The sequence below is a fragment of the Camellia sinensis genome, chromosome 8, assembly GCF_055761805.1.
Source record: "Camellia sinensis isolate YWXY chromosome 8, ASM5576180v1, whole genome shotgun sequence".
NCBI lineage: Eukaryota > Viridiplantae > Streptophyta > Magnoliopsida > Ericales > Theaceae > Camellia > Camellia sinensis.
Genome location: NC_138968.1, coordinates 32634945 through 32651572, shown reverse-complemented (window position 1 = coordinate 32651572; position 16628 = coordinate 32634945). Strand labels below are relative to the sequence as shown.

The window sequence follows — 16628 nt, the reverse complement described above, 5'->3', positions numbered from 1 at the left end:
GTAGAAACTAACCGGAATCAATGTCGGGACAGTTTACAGAGTCTTGTCGGACCCTTGTAGAAACTAACCGGAATCAATGTCGGGACAGTTTACAGAGTCTTGTCGGACCCATAAAGGAGCTAACCGGAATCAATGTCGGGACAGTTTACAGAGTCTTGTCGGACCCCTTAAAAAATCGCATCCTCAAAAGGTGCACCCAATTTTTCAAAAAGGCGTGCCATCAAAAGGCGTGCCCAATTCATCAAAAGGTGTGCCGGACATGATGGCGAGGCACGTGGGTGCCTTGGCTTGCGTGCCCGTTTGTCGGCTGGTGGCAAGAGGCGCGCGATGCGCGTGGCTGCCTCGGCTATAAGACGGAGGCTGAGGCTGAGGCAGAGAAAAGCTGCGAAAAAACCTCTGAATAAAAAACTTCATTGTGCTGAGAGAGAGAGTCTGAAAAACTCTGTTGCGAGAGATATTCTGTAACACTCTGTTGCCCAGAAAATGGCTTCATCGTCTTCCCTGAGAGAGAGAGTTTGAAAAACTCTGTTGCGAGAGATATTCTGTAACACTCTGTTGCCCAGAAAATGGCTTCATCGTCTTCCCGCGGGCTGCTCACCCTCTTTCCCGACCTCAACGAGTCAACAAGAGAGACAACTGGTGCGGTGGCACTGGAACCTCAACCAAGCGCCCCGGAGTTTACTCCGTTGAACTTTCCGATGCGGTCTGTGGAGCAAAGAATGGCAGTGCAGTCGGATGTGGAGGCCAATCAGTATACTTTGAAGGCATGTGTGGAAAGCATGACGGCGGTCACAAATTTGTCGAACCGGCTGCAGAGTAGGACAAATGAGGTGCAGCATTTAAATTCCCAACTGGCTCTGCTCCAACGCATGTATAAGGATGCGCGAGCAGAGATAAGCGTGCTAAGGGCAGAAAACAAGGAGCTGAAGCGGAAGGCCACCGTGATGTTCCGATTTGGAAGGCCACCATATGCTGCAGTGGAGGAGCAGGGAGTAGTGATCGTGCCCAGTGGAATGGGAAACACGGAGGCAACACCGGCAAGGGCCCCAGGACGGAGTCAAGAAGAAAAGACCAGCGGCAGAGTAGAGAAGAAAAAGCCCACCTGTGAATGTGGTTGTTTGTTTGTTTTTGTTTGTTTGTTTGTTTGTTTGTTTGTTTGTTTTTTTTTTTTTTTTTCTTTTTTTTAATTTTGGTGTGTAAAACGGTGATCGGGGTTGATCCCGGAGATGAATAAAAGATGGGTGTGCTGCAAATATGGAAATTGTGGGTTGTGTGTGTGTTTTTATTATTATTAGTATTATTTTTTATTTTTATTTTTATTTATTTATTTTATTTTTATTTTTTTTTGTTTACGTGTTCCCCTTCTTGACAAAACAAAAACAATAAAATAAAAGAAAATAATAATATATATATATATATATATATATATGGGGCAGTGTAAAAGATGGGTTTGAAAAATAGTGGGTATGTGAAGGATGTGATTTTAGTGGGAGTGATGATTATGCTGGGTGTGTGTATCAGTGTGTGTGAGAAATGAAATAAAATAAAATAAAGTGTGGAAAAAAAAAACAGAGGTGATGGAATCGGTGGGCTCGTATGTAAATATATATATATATATAAAAATAAAATAAAAGAAAGGTGAGTGGGGGTGGTGTGTAAAGCGTGAATGGAATGATGAAAGTTTTTTTATTTTTATTTTTATTTTATTTTATTTTATTTTATTTATTGTAAAGTGGGGTATGGTAAATTCTAACAGCCCCCCGCAAACTCAAGGAGTTTGTTTCCATATTTGTCTTGACATCGGCAACAGTGTGTTGAGGGTTCACTTCGGTTTCGAAGTGAGTGCCTTTGAACGTCTGGACGAAGATTTTCATGTTTGAATTTGTGGGTAAGAAAATCGAGTGTCTGAATCCGATCTCTTGGTGGCCGATTAGCAAGAGAAAGCCAACACAAAGTGAGAAAGAGAGTGACCGAAAAAACCAGAAACAGACCAAGGAGAGGAAGGAGAAGAAGGGTTCATGTGAAACCCATTGTTGGGAATGATGATTCTTGGCGAAGATTGGAGAAATGGGTTGGGACTTTCGTCTGAGGTTGCAGAAGCTTGTGCAACTGGTGGATGTTGTAGCTGCCATGAATTGTTAAGAGTGTGTTTGGGAGATATTACAATTACAAGGATTCCTATTATTGTAGCTGCCGTGGATGTTGTAACTGGTGTAAGAAAAATTGATGTATATTATTGATTGATTGTATTTGTGTAGATATTACAATTACAAGGATTCCTATTATATAGGAGTGTGTTTGGGAGTAGGTGGAGAGTAGGTGAAGTGGAGGTGGTAGTGGTGTAGTGGGTTAGGTTTAGTGGAGTAGGTGAGGTGGTAGTGGTGTAGTGGGTTAGGTTTAGTGGAGTAGGTGAGGTGGTAGTGGTGGTAGGTTTATGGTAAATTCTAACAGCCCCCCGCAAACTCAAGGAGGATAGAAACTAACCAACTTGAGTTTGAAGAGAGGAACAAAACAAGAAAATACATAAAAATAAAAGAGGATAAGAGACACTGTATGGTCGTGTCAGACCATTGGTGAAGACACTGGATGGTGGTGTCATAACGTTGTAGAGGACACTGTATGGGGGTGTCATAACCATGTAGAGGACACTGTATGGTGGTGTCATAACGGTGTAGAGGACACTGGATGGCGGTGTCAGACCGATGTAGAAGACAGTTTATGGGGTCATGTCGGACCGTTGTAGAAGACAGTTTATGGGGTCATGTCGGACCGTTGTAGAAGACAGTTTACGGAGTCTTGTCGGACCCTTGTAGAAACTAACCGGAATCTATGTCGGGACAGTTTACAGAGTCTTGTCGGACCCTTGTAGAAACTAACCGGAATCTATGTCGGGACAGTTTACAGAGTCTTGTCGGACCCATAAAGGAGCTAACCGGAATCAATGTCGGGACAGTTTACAGAGTCTTGTCGGACCCTTAAAAAGTCGCACTCTCAAAAGGTGTGCCCAATTTTTCAAAAGGCGTGCCATCAAAAGGCGTGCCCAATTCATCAAAAGGCGTGTCCACTTTATCAAAACATGTGCCATGAAAAGGCGTGCCAGATTGTCGGGCGTCTTGGCTTGCGCGCCCGTTTTGTCGTCTGGTGGCAAGAGGCGCGCGATGCGCGTGGCTACCTCGGCTATTAAACCAAGACGGAGGCTGAGGCTTGAAAGCATAACTAACCAGTGGAAACCTCTTCGTTCTCTGAGAGAGATTTCTGAGAGAGATACTCTGTAATACTCTGGTGTCTCTGTTTTCTGAGAGAGATTTCTGAGAGAGATACGCTGTAACACTCTGTTTTCTGAGAGAGATTTCTGAGAGAGACACTCTGTAACACTCTGTTGCCTAGAAAATGGCTTCATCGTCTTCCCGCGGGCTGCTCACCCTCTTTCCCGACCTCAACGAGTCAACGAGAGAGAGAACTGGTGCGGCGGCACTGGAAACTCAACCAAGCGCCCCGGAGTTTGCTCCGTTGAACTTTCCGATGCGGTCGGTGGAGCAAAGAATGGCAGTGAAGTCGGATGTGGAAGCCAATCAGTATACATTGAAGTCATGTGTGGAAACCATGACTGCGGTTACAAACTTGTCGAACCGGCTGCAGAGTAGGGCAAATGAGGTGCAGCATTTAAACGGCCAACTGGCTCTGCTCCAGCGCATGTATAAGGATGCGCGAGCAGAGATAAGTGTGCTGAAGGCGGAAAACAAGGAGCTGAAGCGGAAGGCCACCGTGATGTTCCGATTTGGAGGTCCACCATATGCTGTAGTGGAGGAGCAGGGAAGAGGCAACTTGCTTGGTGGTCTAGGAAGCACGGAGGCAACACCGGCAAGGACCACCCAGGACGGAGGCAAGAAGAAAAGACCGGCGGCTGAGTAGAGAAGGAAAAATCCCACTGTGGGTGTGGTGGTTTTGTTTTTGTGTTTTTGTGTTTTTTTTTTTTTTTTTTTTTTGATGTAAAATGGTGAACGGGGGGAGCCCCGACATGAATAAAAGGAGTGTGGTGTGCAAGGTCGTCTTATGCCTGGTTGTTTTTTTTTGTTTTTTTTTGTTTTTTGTTTTTTGTTTTTTGCAAAAATAAAAAAAGAAACAAAAAAATAATAATAATAAGAATAATAATAAGACTAATAAGAATGGGCTGTGCAATAGATTAAAAGAAACATAGATATATATAGATAGAGATATATTAAAATAAGAGAAAGTGGAGTGGGGTGGATAAAATAAAAAAAGGAAAAAGAAAAGGGGCTCTTTATGCAGGTGTATGTCGGCTAGTGGAAAAAAAGAAAGGAAAAGAGGGTGGCTGAATATGCCTTTCACTATGCTAAGGCCCATGGTAGAGAGAGAGTGTCTGCAATCCACAAAGCCAACATCATGCAGAAAACTGACGGTCTCTTTCTTAAGTGTTGTCGCGAAATTGCCGAGAAGTATCCTGACATAACATATGAGGAAGTTGTTATTGACAACTGCTGTATGATGCTTGTGAAAAATCCAGCTCTTTTTGACCTTCTAGTGATGCCTAATCTGTATGGTGACATTATCAGTGGCCTTTGTGCTGGGTTGATTGGAGGCTTGGGCTTAACACCAAGCTGCAATATTGGTGAGGGAGGCATTGCTCTTGCTGAGGCTGTGCATGGTTCTGCACCTGATATTGCTGGAAAGAATCTGGCAAACCCAACAGCTCTAATGTTGAGTGCTGTAACGATGCTTCGCCATCTGGAGCTGCATGATAAAGCTGATCAGATACCATGTTAAAGTGGATGACAGATCTGGCTTCAACCCGCATGGTTTCGAGCCATGGCTTGTTCTAGAAAGAGAAAGTATGAGAGAGATCTTGCGAGTTGATGGAGGTCTCAAATTGGTTGAGGTCCGGCGGCTTTCTCTTAACAAATTGGTTGAGGTCCGGCGGCTCAAATTGGTTGAGGTCCGGCGGCTCTGATACCAGGGAAAGAGGGTGACCGAAAAAACCAGAAACAGACCAAGGAGAGGAAGGAGAAGAAGGGTTCATGTGAAACCCATTGTTGGGAATGATGATTCTTGGCGAAGATTGGAGAAATGGGTTGGGACTTTCGTCTGAGGTTGCAGAAGCTTGTGCAACTGGTGGATGTTGTAGCTGCCATGAATTGTTAAGAGAGAGAGAGAGAGAGAGAGGGGTTGAGTTGGTTGAGATCCGGCGGGCGGTCAAGGCAAGGTCGCCGCCCGCCGGAAGGCGAAGAAGATCAAGATCTTTAACCTTGCTCTGATACCATGTTGAAATTTATGTAATATTGATTGTTATTGATTACAAGATTGTTAATATTCTGTATATTACAATTCCTATATATAGAGGAGAAGATGGTAGTGGAGTGTGTGATAGTGGAGGTGGATGGTAGTGGAGTGTGTGATAGTGGAGGTGGATGGTAGTGGAGTGTGTGATAGTGGAGGTGGATGGTAGTGGAGTGTGTGATAGTGGAGGTAGTAGGTGAGTGGTAAATTCTAACATTTTATTTTTTTACTTTGCTGCTTGACAAACTTTGGGCAAATATATATATATATATTGATTATCATATATATTTTTTTTTTGTTTAGAGCTCGGATTACCCACATTAGCCTTGGCTTGTGCACAATCAATCGCTGCTTCCGGCTTCAGCTTATCCGATGTCGACCACGCACGTTCGCCCTCTCAACGCAACGTGTGTGGTCTTGCCCAATCTAGCTCCACATCGCTGCTTCCGGCTTCAGCTTATCCGACGTTGACCACGCACGTTCGCCCTCTCAACGCAACGTGTGTGGTCTTGCCCAAGCCTCTCTGATTTCAGCTTAAATTTCCAGTATCGGCTTCGGACTTCACCTCTCTAACTGCCCAAATTTGTAAGTATGACATTCAACCCCCTCTTCCGAATATAAATATATTTAAATATATATAAATATATTTTTGTGGCAATGTAGAGGGCTCAAGCAATCTGATGAAAATAAAAATAAAATAAAAAAAATAAAAAAAAAAAGTACAAAAAAAAAAAAATATTTGCTTGTCAATTTTTTCTGTAAATTGAAGTGCGTCATCAACTTTATCCATAGGCTCTGTCGTGACAAAACGTTTTTTTTTTGGGGAACGTGATGCGAAATAGGGTCGAAGAAATGACAGTATGCATGTCTGAGAAATTTAAAATTTCTCATACACGCAAGGGGCAAATGTAAGAGGGGCTAATTTCAGCCCACTAAATTATTTAGGCCCAATAGCCCAAGATTAGTGGGCCCGAATTTATCGCAAGTCCAAGAATCGGTGGGCCCAGATTTATCGCCATCAAACGGATTGAATCGCTGTAAGCCTCGAAAGGGTTCGGGTCCACGAACCTAGAGACTTACTCGGGCCCGGACTCGAAAGGGTATTAAGCAAGTCTAGAGATCCGAGGCACTCGGACTCGAAAGGATTCGGACCCACGAATCTAGAGATCCGAAGTACTTGGCTTCGAACGGATTCAGACGCAATCTAGAAGTCGCTCCGTTAATGAGTCCCAGAACACTTGCGGGCTCGGAGCTTTCCGGGATCTACGCACTAGAACCATGGGCGTAATGGAGTTCGAACAAAGGACCCGATCCCGAGGACGGTGAGTGGAGATAAATTCACTCTTCGGTTAAACTAGCCTATACCCGGGTCGAGGTGGCACGACCCCGGGGGGGTCCATGAGACTCGGCAATATTTTGCGGCAGGACGTCCTCTGGGACTACCCCTGACCCTTTGGGATGATTGGGGATCATTGGTTAGGTGTGGCTAAGAAGAAGGGTTCGCCGAGGGATTGATCTCCTCTTCGGGGTTTTCTCATCCTCGGAGAAGTCACCTCCTCGGAGAGGTCACCTCCTCGGACAAGGTGGTTAGAGAGAATATCCCCCATGTGCCTTGCACATGGGTTCCATCCTACATCATGAGGTGCCTATAAATAGCACCCACCCATAGCTTTACAAGGGATGGATTTTGAAGATTTTTTAACTCTTGGGAAAGAACTAATTTCCCTTCTCCATTATCAACCTTGAGAGTGAAAGTGGGAGATCCATGGGAGAGCCTTGCCATTATTCTATTCTCTAGCCATTTTGCCTTCTTCTTCACCCAATCTCTTATTTCCATCATCTCCTTTGTTGTCGTGTTCCTAAGTTGAGATTATTGAAGAATCTAAGCCTCTCATCATATTTTAGAGAATTCGAAATTGTTCTTCAAGGATCTTCGAAGATCTTCGAATTTTCCAACTCCTTTCTTGAACCCTCTCCTACAGTAATATATAAAAGTTTGCCTTCATAGTTTCCAAAAGAAACACTCAGTTGTTGGTTGAGTACTTCCATTACAATTATTTGGTCTTAATGGTATAAACGTAGGGAGAGTTATAATTTATCAAAAAAAAAAAAAGATGGGGAGAGTTAAAAATGTTTTCATGTACTAATGTTTTTGGAGAAATAAAACTAAACGGTTGTACTTGGGTTGCTTGAAGATAGAAACATAAAATGTATTTTGACTGATTTAGAGTAGGAAGCAGCTTTGGCTTGGGCTTATAAAAATGTATTTTGACTCGGTTTTAGCTACCCTTGGCCCAGCTCAGCCAGCATAATTGGCAGTCCACATCCCTAGATTTATTTGGGAAGATCATTGTTATTTTCTGAAGATAGAAACATAACCGCGCAGGAGGATTGATAATATTCAGATTGAAGGTATTCCAAGTTCGTAGGAAGAGGGGAGACGATGTGGGTGTCGTATTAGGATCCTCTACAATTTGCTAAATACTTGAACAATTCAAAAAATGGCAGAAGAGAATTGCTTAATATGGTAGTTGGAAGATGTTTTTGGCACCCGAAAAGGCAGAGTTCTCTGAAAAGGGACTACATTTTACCAAAGTTTCATGGTAGCCATCTCAGAAACTTCATCTCAGTGAGCTCGTTATTTATTGGAATTGGAGATTGGTCATAGAGTGTAAGTGATAAATTGTTGGACCAAAATCTGAGAAGTTAGTTTGCTCTTTTCAAGGTAATTATTTTCACTTTGTTGTTTGTTTTTCCTTTTCTTGGAGAAGAGAAATGTAAAGGGGTAGGGAAGGGTAGTTCTATTCAGGGATGTGTTGTTTTTCCTTTTATGTAAGCTTCCACTTGGTTTCCCTGGATTTCATTTCAGTTTCTGCCTCCTCCCATCTATATAAGCCTGGCAGTTTGTATAAAGGTGGAGGATTCATAGTGTGGTACGTTAGGATACTTGGAAGCTAAGAAGCACAGAAACGGTGATTTTGAAAAAATTAGGATACGGAGGCAACGGGAATACGGATTTTTATTACATATATATTTACTATATATATGAATATAAATTCAGGGCACAGAGATATAAGAGACATTAATGTATATGTGTGTAGCTTTACTATTATTTTTTGACTTTCCTCCCCTTGGTTTTCATATATTTCACTATTCCAAATCATATTTCTAAAATTATGAAAAAAGAAACTCACAAAGGTGTCCTTAGGTGTGTCGAAACACAAGACTTGCACGCCTGTAAAGTGTCCTGTAAAAAAATAATGTTCCTGGTGTGTTGGTATTCCCTACGTGTCCGACATGTGGATGCAAGGTTTTAAAAGCGGCCGCAACCGTTATGTAACGTCGTTACGTAACGGTTATGGTGGTTACCGCCACCCGTTACGGCCGCTTTTGCAATGTGATTGAGATTCACAGGTGTGTCAGTCGTAGCGGCTGCCGTAGTGGTCATAACGGTGTCATAACAGCCGTAACAGTCTGTTACGCACCATTATGTAACAGTTCCGAACTGTTTCTTTTGAAAAAACACACAAAAAAAAGTTAAAAATGGGAGAAGAGGGATATAGAGAAGAGGGAAGGTAAAGAGAGAAGATGGAGGAGCAAGAGATAGAGAGAGAGAGAGATGAGGGAAGATGAAAAACATGTTATTGATTTGTTAAAATTTTAAGACCTATGCTATTCTATTCAGCTGCTATCACTCAACCATTTCATTTGTGTGTGTCTATCTATATATTGTTTGAAAATAATAATAATAATAACAAGTGTGGTCATTTTCTATTTGGCTTGGTTAAAATATCTATATATATATATATATATATATATTTAGGCTCTTATTTATGCTCTTACTTTTGTTATTGTTTATCTTATATATAATAGTTAGTGATTGATTGATTTTTTATATAATATAAAGTCATTAATTATTAAAATAAAATGTAAAAAACTCTGTTTATAATGATTTAAAAATATAAAATATATTGGATCATACTTAAAAATTTATAAAAATTGATCAATATTTATTTTAAACCCAATAAATATGATCATGGAAAAAAAATATGCATATAAGTAAGTTTTTTTCAAATTGTGTGAAAAATAAAAAAATTAACGGTTCCGGTTACCGCAATCGTTATGCTACAGCCTTTACACCCCGCAACCACAACCGTGCCACCGCCACCGTTACGGCGACCGCAACCGCTTTTCAGAACCTTGTGTGGATGTGTGTTCCCGGTGTGTTAGTGTTCTATATGCGTCCAACACAGACACGACACCCATTTTGAATTGTCACTGCTTCATAGCTTGGAAGGGTGTGTCTCATTTTTAAGAGTTTGGGGGTGGGAATTGATGTGCTTGAAGCTAAGGTTTTTTTTATTTATTACTCTCTCCCTCCAGGGGTGACCATTGGTTCAATGGTTAAGACTTGGCTTAATAACTTTAAGGTTATGAGTTCAAGTCTTGGGGCCACCACTTTGTACCTTATATCAAAGGTTAGGTGTGTACTCAATTTTTCCCATCCTGTGTACTAATTGGGCATTGTTTTTACTCTCTCCCTCCAGTTATTTGGAGCTGGATTGGGGCAGTGTTGGTGAACAAAGATTTATGAATGGTCAATGAACTTGATATGTATATACGTGTGTACGCGCGCATATTTCCAATACCCTGGTGAAGAAGTACCTCTGTCTATCTTAGCCAACATGGGGAATTTGGGCACACTTGCTTTTCTTTGTATTAAAACTGTCATCCTGAAATAGAACCGAGTCACAAGTGTTGTTGGAGATCGAAGAATGTATTACTATTTGTCCAAGTGCTTTCATTCCAACCTCAACAACTAATTTATTTCCGTGATCTTTTTTGCTTTCTAGGATGGAAATGGAGGCTGACTACATTGGGCTGCTGTTAATGTCTTCAGCCGGGTATGACCCTCGAGTGGCGCCAAAAGTGTATGAGAAGTTGGGTATGATCACGGGCAATTCAAAGTTGAGAGATTATCTCTCTACACATCCTTCTGGAAAGAAGAGAGCTGTGCTTCTATCCCAAGCCAAAGTCATGGAAGAAGCCATGGCCATATATAGGGAAGCCATCTTGGGACAAGGGGTTTTGGGTTTTCTTTGACGACAGTGAGAAAACAAGAAATAGTCCCCTCTCTTCTCTTTATTTTTAACCTCTGCTGATTATTTTTATTTTATTTTATTTTATTTTATTTTTTAAAGTCTTTTGTTTTGGTTTCAGCTGTAATGATCTTTGGCTTTTAACTTAGTTGTTGTGTATAGGGTAGTTTTTCAAGAACATTATGTATACCTCTCTACCAATATCTGTATTAGGATTTGGAGGTTGTAGAGAATAGATCATGTATGTGAATATTCTAGCACAAGTGTAACTTCTAATTTTACTTGTTTAACTGCTATTTTTACTTGATGATCAAAAAAAAAAAAAAAACCGACTATTTTTACTTGTTTTATTGGTTACTCCGTTTATAACATTTGTGTCTCAAATATGTGTCTGTGTTCTAAAATACTAGTAATTGTCAAATTTCGGGACGTGAGAATTTTTATATATGGTTTAATAATGGCGAGACAGATTTAGGACAAAAAATTTTGGAATGATGCTAGGGATCTTAAATAATCTATTAAATTTTTTACTAAATCTTTCACATGGGTGTGGGATTTATATACATGTGGATTTGTGTGATGTGAAAGTTTTGGTAGAAAATTGAGTAAATTATTTGGGGTCTATAACATTTTTCAAAATTTTGAGCTGCTATTTATAATTAAGTTGTACTGCACTCAAGTTATGTTTGACATAAGTTTTTTTTGGCTATTTTAATTATAAAAAGATAAAAAGATTAGAAAGTCAATAAGATAAAATATCACATTTAAATCATAATCATTTTATTTTTTTTTCTCACAAAAATTAAAAAAAAAATCAAAAAGTTCATTCTATCCCAAATTAAAATAGTTAAAAAGTCATAAAATTTAAAAAACTAACCACACCTCAAAGGAAGGCTCATATTCAAGGAGTTGTCCTTTCACACCTCAATAATTCATATGGTCTTATTGAAAATTTGCGGTCTCCCTCTCTAATTGTCTTGTAAGTCTTCGTCATCTAGTGGGGTTCTTTGGTGAAGTTTAAATTAGTTAATTATAATTTATTTTAATTTAGACGCTTGTAATAGGCTTTTTGGTATAATTTTTTTTTTAATAATTTATGAAGTAGAAATAATTTAAAAAATCTAATACGTTTTGACTGGTATTTTTTAATTATTTATTTTTAATTTATAATAAATTACATCAAATATTGTTAGACATATTTTGCTTTGCACGGTGTACTTTAAAATTAGTTGCCAAAATGTCCCACCGCTCCATTTGTAGACTCGAAGGGCGACACATTGACATTCAAATTGGAATAATTAACATGATAGCATAAATAGCACGCTTTTTGTCGTGTATGCTCCGAGTCTATGTAATTATTTTAACTAAAAACATATGGAATTTCAAAGCATTAACGCCTCATTTGTTCCTAGAGTTAGAGAATGAAATTGAAATTAATAGTGAGGTGGTATTATATTTATTTTAGAAAGTTGCCATAAGAGTCCTATGGGACTATAAAAGGCCTTGGATAAAGGGACTAGTAGTGGCCTAGGGGAGGTGGTATTAAAAAATGAATCACTTGGGACAATGGGTTAATTAACTATTTTACCCTTGTATTTATTGCTAAATTTGTTATAATACTTGAAATGAGACTCATAATATGGCTCATGTAATATTAAACATAAATAATTAAATAAAATTTTATTGATAGTTGGATTCTTTAATATTTGCCAAAAAGAAAAAAAAAAGGAGAGAGAATAACATTGAGTAAAAATTTATTGATAGTTGGATTCGTTAATATTAAAAAAAGAAAGAAAGAAAAAAGAAGAAGAATATTGAGTAAAAAAATTTTGATAGTTGGATTTTTTAATATTTAAAAAATATATGTAAAAAAAAAGAATAACATTGACTAAAAATTTATTTATTCTTTAGTTGGTATAAGCCTAAATTTGATAATAATGCAAAGGGTATTTGTGAAATTTTACAAGATTAATCCCGCTCCTATCTCTCAAAACAAACATAAACTATTACTAGTCCACTGGTTATCAAACAAATATAATTTTTTTTTAATCCTCTTACTAGCAATCCCTTCACTAGCCATCCCCTCACTAACAATCTCCTCCATTCTACCTCCGAAAACAAACGCACCCTAAGATCATCTTCAATAGTTTATCAATTATGCCATCAAATTTAAATTTGATGAAAAAATACATCTTTTCCTATTCTAATAATTTCATCAAATAAGTATCAAATTGAAAATATTAAAAATCTTTCACTAAATTGAGGAAGCTGGGAGCTTTCATCAAATCACTACTTATAACCGTTAAATTTTCATCACCAAATATTCTTTCGGATGACCACCTCTAAGCAAAAATTTGTAATAAAAATATATTGTCCGGTCGATCAGCCGGACATTCTCCTGATTGACTGATGTTATGATAAAAACTCAAAATCTTTTGTTAGAATACTTGATATCGAATGAAATTTTTACTTAAAAAAAAAAAAAATGCACAATTAGAGCAACTCAATAGATTGATGATATTCCCCAAGAGCACTGGCTATGGACTGAACTGAGTCTAAGGTTTTGTTTAGCTAGGGCTTTTTGGATTAAAAAAAGTATCAAAGATAAAATAAGTTAAATAGGATAAAATGTCACAAAAGTTAAAAAATCAATTCAAATGATTTTTTTAATTCCAAGTTAAAAAGTCCTAACTCAAAAAAATTAGCCCGGGTTTAGCTATTATTTTGGGGCTAAAAAAGCACAAAATAACAAAATAAGCTAAATAAGCTAATAAGACAAAATATCACATTCAATCCATAATTATTATATTTTTCCTCTCACAAAAGTCAAAAAAACTAAAATATTAAAACCAAACGTGGCTAAAAAAGCTCAAACACAAAAAATTTGGCTATATTAGCCAATGTCAAACAAAACTTTAACTAAAAAAGTTTTTGCTAAACGACAACTAAGGCTTTGTTTGGCATGTTTGGGTCACAATTATTTTATTTGAGTCACATCATCTCTTTATCACATTACTTCAAATCCAATTCATATTTTATATTTTTTCATAAAAAATTAAAAAGGATACTAAGCCTCCGTTTGGGAAGTGGGTTGGTTTTTTGACTTTTTGGCTTTTTTGGCTATTTGAGTCTGGGCTCAAAAGTTTGGTTTGGGAAGGGCTTTTTGGCTTTTTTGACTTTTTTTGTGAGAGAAGAGTGTAATGATTATGGGTTGGATGTGATGTTTTGTCTGTTGTGGCTCAAATAGCCTATTCTGTCTTTTGTGGCTCAAAGAGCCAAAAGATCCCAAATGAGCTCTTCCCAAATGACACCTAATATAGCATTTCTCCAATAACCCTTACCTATCCCAGATTTCATTGGCATTAGGGTTGCAAATGAACCGAGCTGTTCATGAATAAGCTCGGCTCGGCTCGGTAAGGGTTCGGCTCGGCTCGTTTAGTAAACGAGCTCGAGCTCGAATATTAGGCTCGTTTAGTAAACGAGCCGAGCTCGAGCGCACATGAGCTCGGCTCATCAAACTCGGCTGGTTTATCTATATTTAAATTATATAATATATATTATTAATATATTAAATAATATAAATAATATATAAATAATTGTATAAATACACTATTTATATATTAAATAATATAAATAATATTAAAAAAAAATTATCAAGCCGAGCCGAGTCGAGCTCGAGCTCAATAAACGAGCTTAACAAGTAAACGAGCCGAGCTCGAGCTCAGCAAAGCTCTGCTCGGCTCGGTTCGTTTGCAGCCCTAATTGGCATAGAGAGTGAAAGGTAAGTTTGGCATATTAAAAAAAGTGACATTTTTTCTTGATTTTTTTTTGGGTCTATAGTAATTTTTTTTATTATAAAAATTATGCCAATTTTTTTTTTATTTTTTAAATTTGTAAAAAATAAAAAATAATTAGTATTCATTTTACTTTTTTACTTTTTCCGACCTATCTAATTAAATAGAATTTAAAAGTATAAAGTTTTTCTCAATTTTTTTTACAAAAGTTCACTAAAAAAAACCCCAAAATCCCACGGAAATTAATATTAAGAAATCCAGAGTTTAGAGGAGAAGTAATAAAGAAACTACTGTTCTAGATGTGGGATTATCTGTTATGATTCATTCATGCACTTGGGGTTAACATATTTATCCTTAGGAAAATGACTCAGAGCTCGAAACTGAGAGGCTCGAAACGGCTCGAATTTTTTTTTCCTTTTCAAGCAAAGGAGCTCTGCACAAACAGAGGGAAGAGGAGAGGAGAAAGAGGGAGAGAAGAGAGGAAGAAGAGAGGAAAAGAGAAAGAGGAGGAGGCAGCACCACCGCCGCCGATTGTCGCAGCACCACCTCCTCGCCGATCGTCGCAGTCGCAGCACCACCGCCTCGCCGATCACAGTTCGTCGCAGCACCACCGCCTCCGCCGCTTCTCCACCACTAGTTGAGGCCCCATCCTGTCCAGTTCTCCCTTCTCCCTTCTCCCTTCCCTTCTTCTTCTTCTCCTCCCCTCTTCTTTTTCTTCCCTCTTCGTTTCTGATTGAACAAAAACCCAAGAAAAAAAAAAAAAAAAAAAAGACACCAAAACGACGTCGTTTTGGTGTCGAGCCAAAGAATTTCGAGTTACGTAGCACTGCCGTTATCCTTAATTGCATAATGATGAGTGATGTGCAATTGGGGTAAATTATAAATATATCTTCTGAAATTTGATTAAAATACGAATTGTCTTTTGTAATTTTGAAAATTACATTCCACCCCCTGTGGTTTATAATTTCGTAACAAATCGCCCATTTTATTAATAAATCATTAAGTCAATTAACAGTTTTTAATGATGTTAAAAATATGTTTAAATTAATAATTTAGGTAATTTTATTATTGTATAGAAGAGTAATTATGAATTTCATTTCTTAGTTAATTCTGTTAAATAAAAAATTCTAATAAGAGATATTTGTAATTTTTCAAACCACAGAGAGTAACATATATTTTAAGCAAATCTCAAGAGGTGTATTTATAATTTATCATTTTTATATCACTTCTCTACTTTATTTTCATATTTTATTTTTTAGGTATTAAAAAAAATTAAAAACCAACTTTTAACCTACTTTCCAAAATCACTGAAAGAATTTTAACAGCTTGTTTGGTTTTAGTTTTCAAAAAACAGTTTTCATAAAATTTTACTTTTTTATTTTTCGTATTTTAATGTTTTCAATGATTTTTTTTAATATTTTAAGTAATTTTTTTTTTAATTTTTAGACACATCTAATATAAATACACTTAAAAATATAATATTTATAAAAAAAAATATTAAAAAAATTCACTAAATATAAAAAAATATAAAAAAATTTGCAAAAATTTAGTACTTTTTTATATTTTTATATATTTATTAAAATTAAAAAAATATTCACTAAAAAAATACTAAAGACAAAAAAAATTCAATTATCAAAAAAAATAATTTAAAAAACTCAAACCATCCTCACTTGTCTCAGTCCGCGTCTCAGTCAAAATCCGCCTCACTCTCAACTATGCATGTTTTCAGATACACGCACACAAAACAGAACCCCAAATCTCAGAGAGCCTATGCTAGTAAATTTAACAATGGAGATTGTAAGAGAAGCTGATTTGAGCCCACTAAATTAATTAGGCTCAGTAGTCCAAGGTTGGTGGCCCTGAATTTATCGCAAGTCCAAGATTGATGGGCTCGGATTTATCGCCATCAAACGGGTTGAATCGCTCTAAGTCTCGAAAGGATTCGGATCCACGAACTTAGAGACGTACTCGGGCGCCGGACTTGAAAGGGTATTGAGCAAGCCTAGAGATCCGAGGCACTCGGACTCGAAAGGGTTCGGATCCATGAACCTAGAGATCCGAAGCACTTGACTTTGAACGGATTCAGACACAATCTAGAAGTCGCTTCGTTAATGAGTCCCAGAACACTTGCGAACTCGGAGCTTTCCGGGATCTACGCACCAGAGCCATGGGCGTAATGGAGTTCGAACAAAAGACCCGATCTCGAGGACGGTGAGCGGAAATAAATTCACTCTTCGATTAAACTAGCCTATACCCGGGTCGAGGTGGCACGATCTAGGGGGTCCCTGAGACTCGGCAATATTTGCGGCAGGGCATTCTCTTGAACTACCCCTGACCCTTATGCGGCAGGACGTCCTTTGGGACTACTCCTGACCCTTTGGGATGATTGGGGATTATTTGTTAGGTGTGACTAAGAAGAAGGTTTGGCCGAGAGGTTGAT

At 38.1% G+C, this 16628-nt stretch overlaps 1 protein-coding gene and 1 long non-coding RNA gene across 2 annotated transcripts in view; both read left to right on the top strand.

The window, feature by feature from the left end:
- The window catches only part of LOC114281726 (mitochondrial metalloendopeptidase OMA1), a 29809-nt gene extending 19065 nt beyond the window's left edge, over positions 1 to 10744 (top strand). Inside the window, 1 exon segment of the mRNA XM_028224278.2 lies at positions 10149 to 10744. Within this exon segment, the coding sequence (XP_028080079.2) occupies positions 10149 to 10398 (250 nt within the window). The 3' untranslated portion in view covers positions 10399 to 10744.
- On the top strand, positions 856 to 4098 carry LOC145796877 (uncharacterized). The gene is made up of 2 exons (XR_014337528.1): positions 856 to 2372; positions 2415 to 4098. It is a non-coding gene; the product is annotated as an uncharacterized LOC145796877 (long non-coding RNA).
- Positions 10745 to 16628: the final 5884 nt, after the last annotated feature.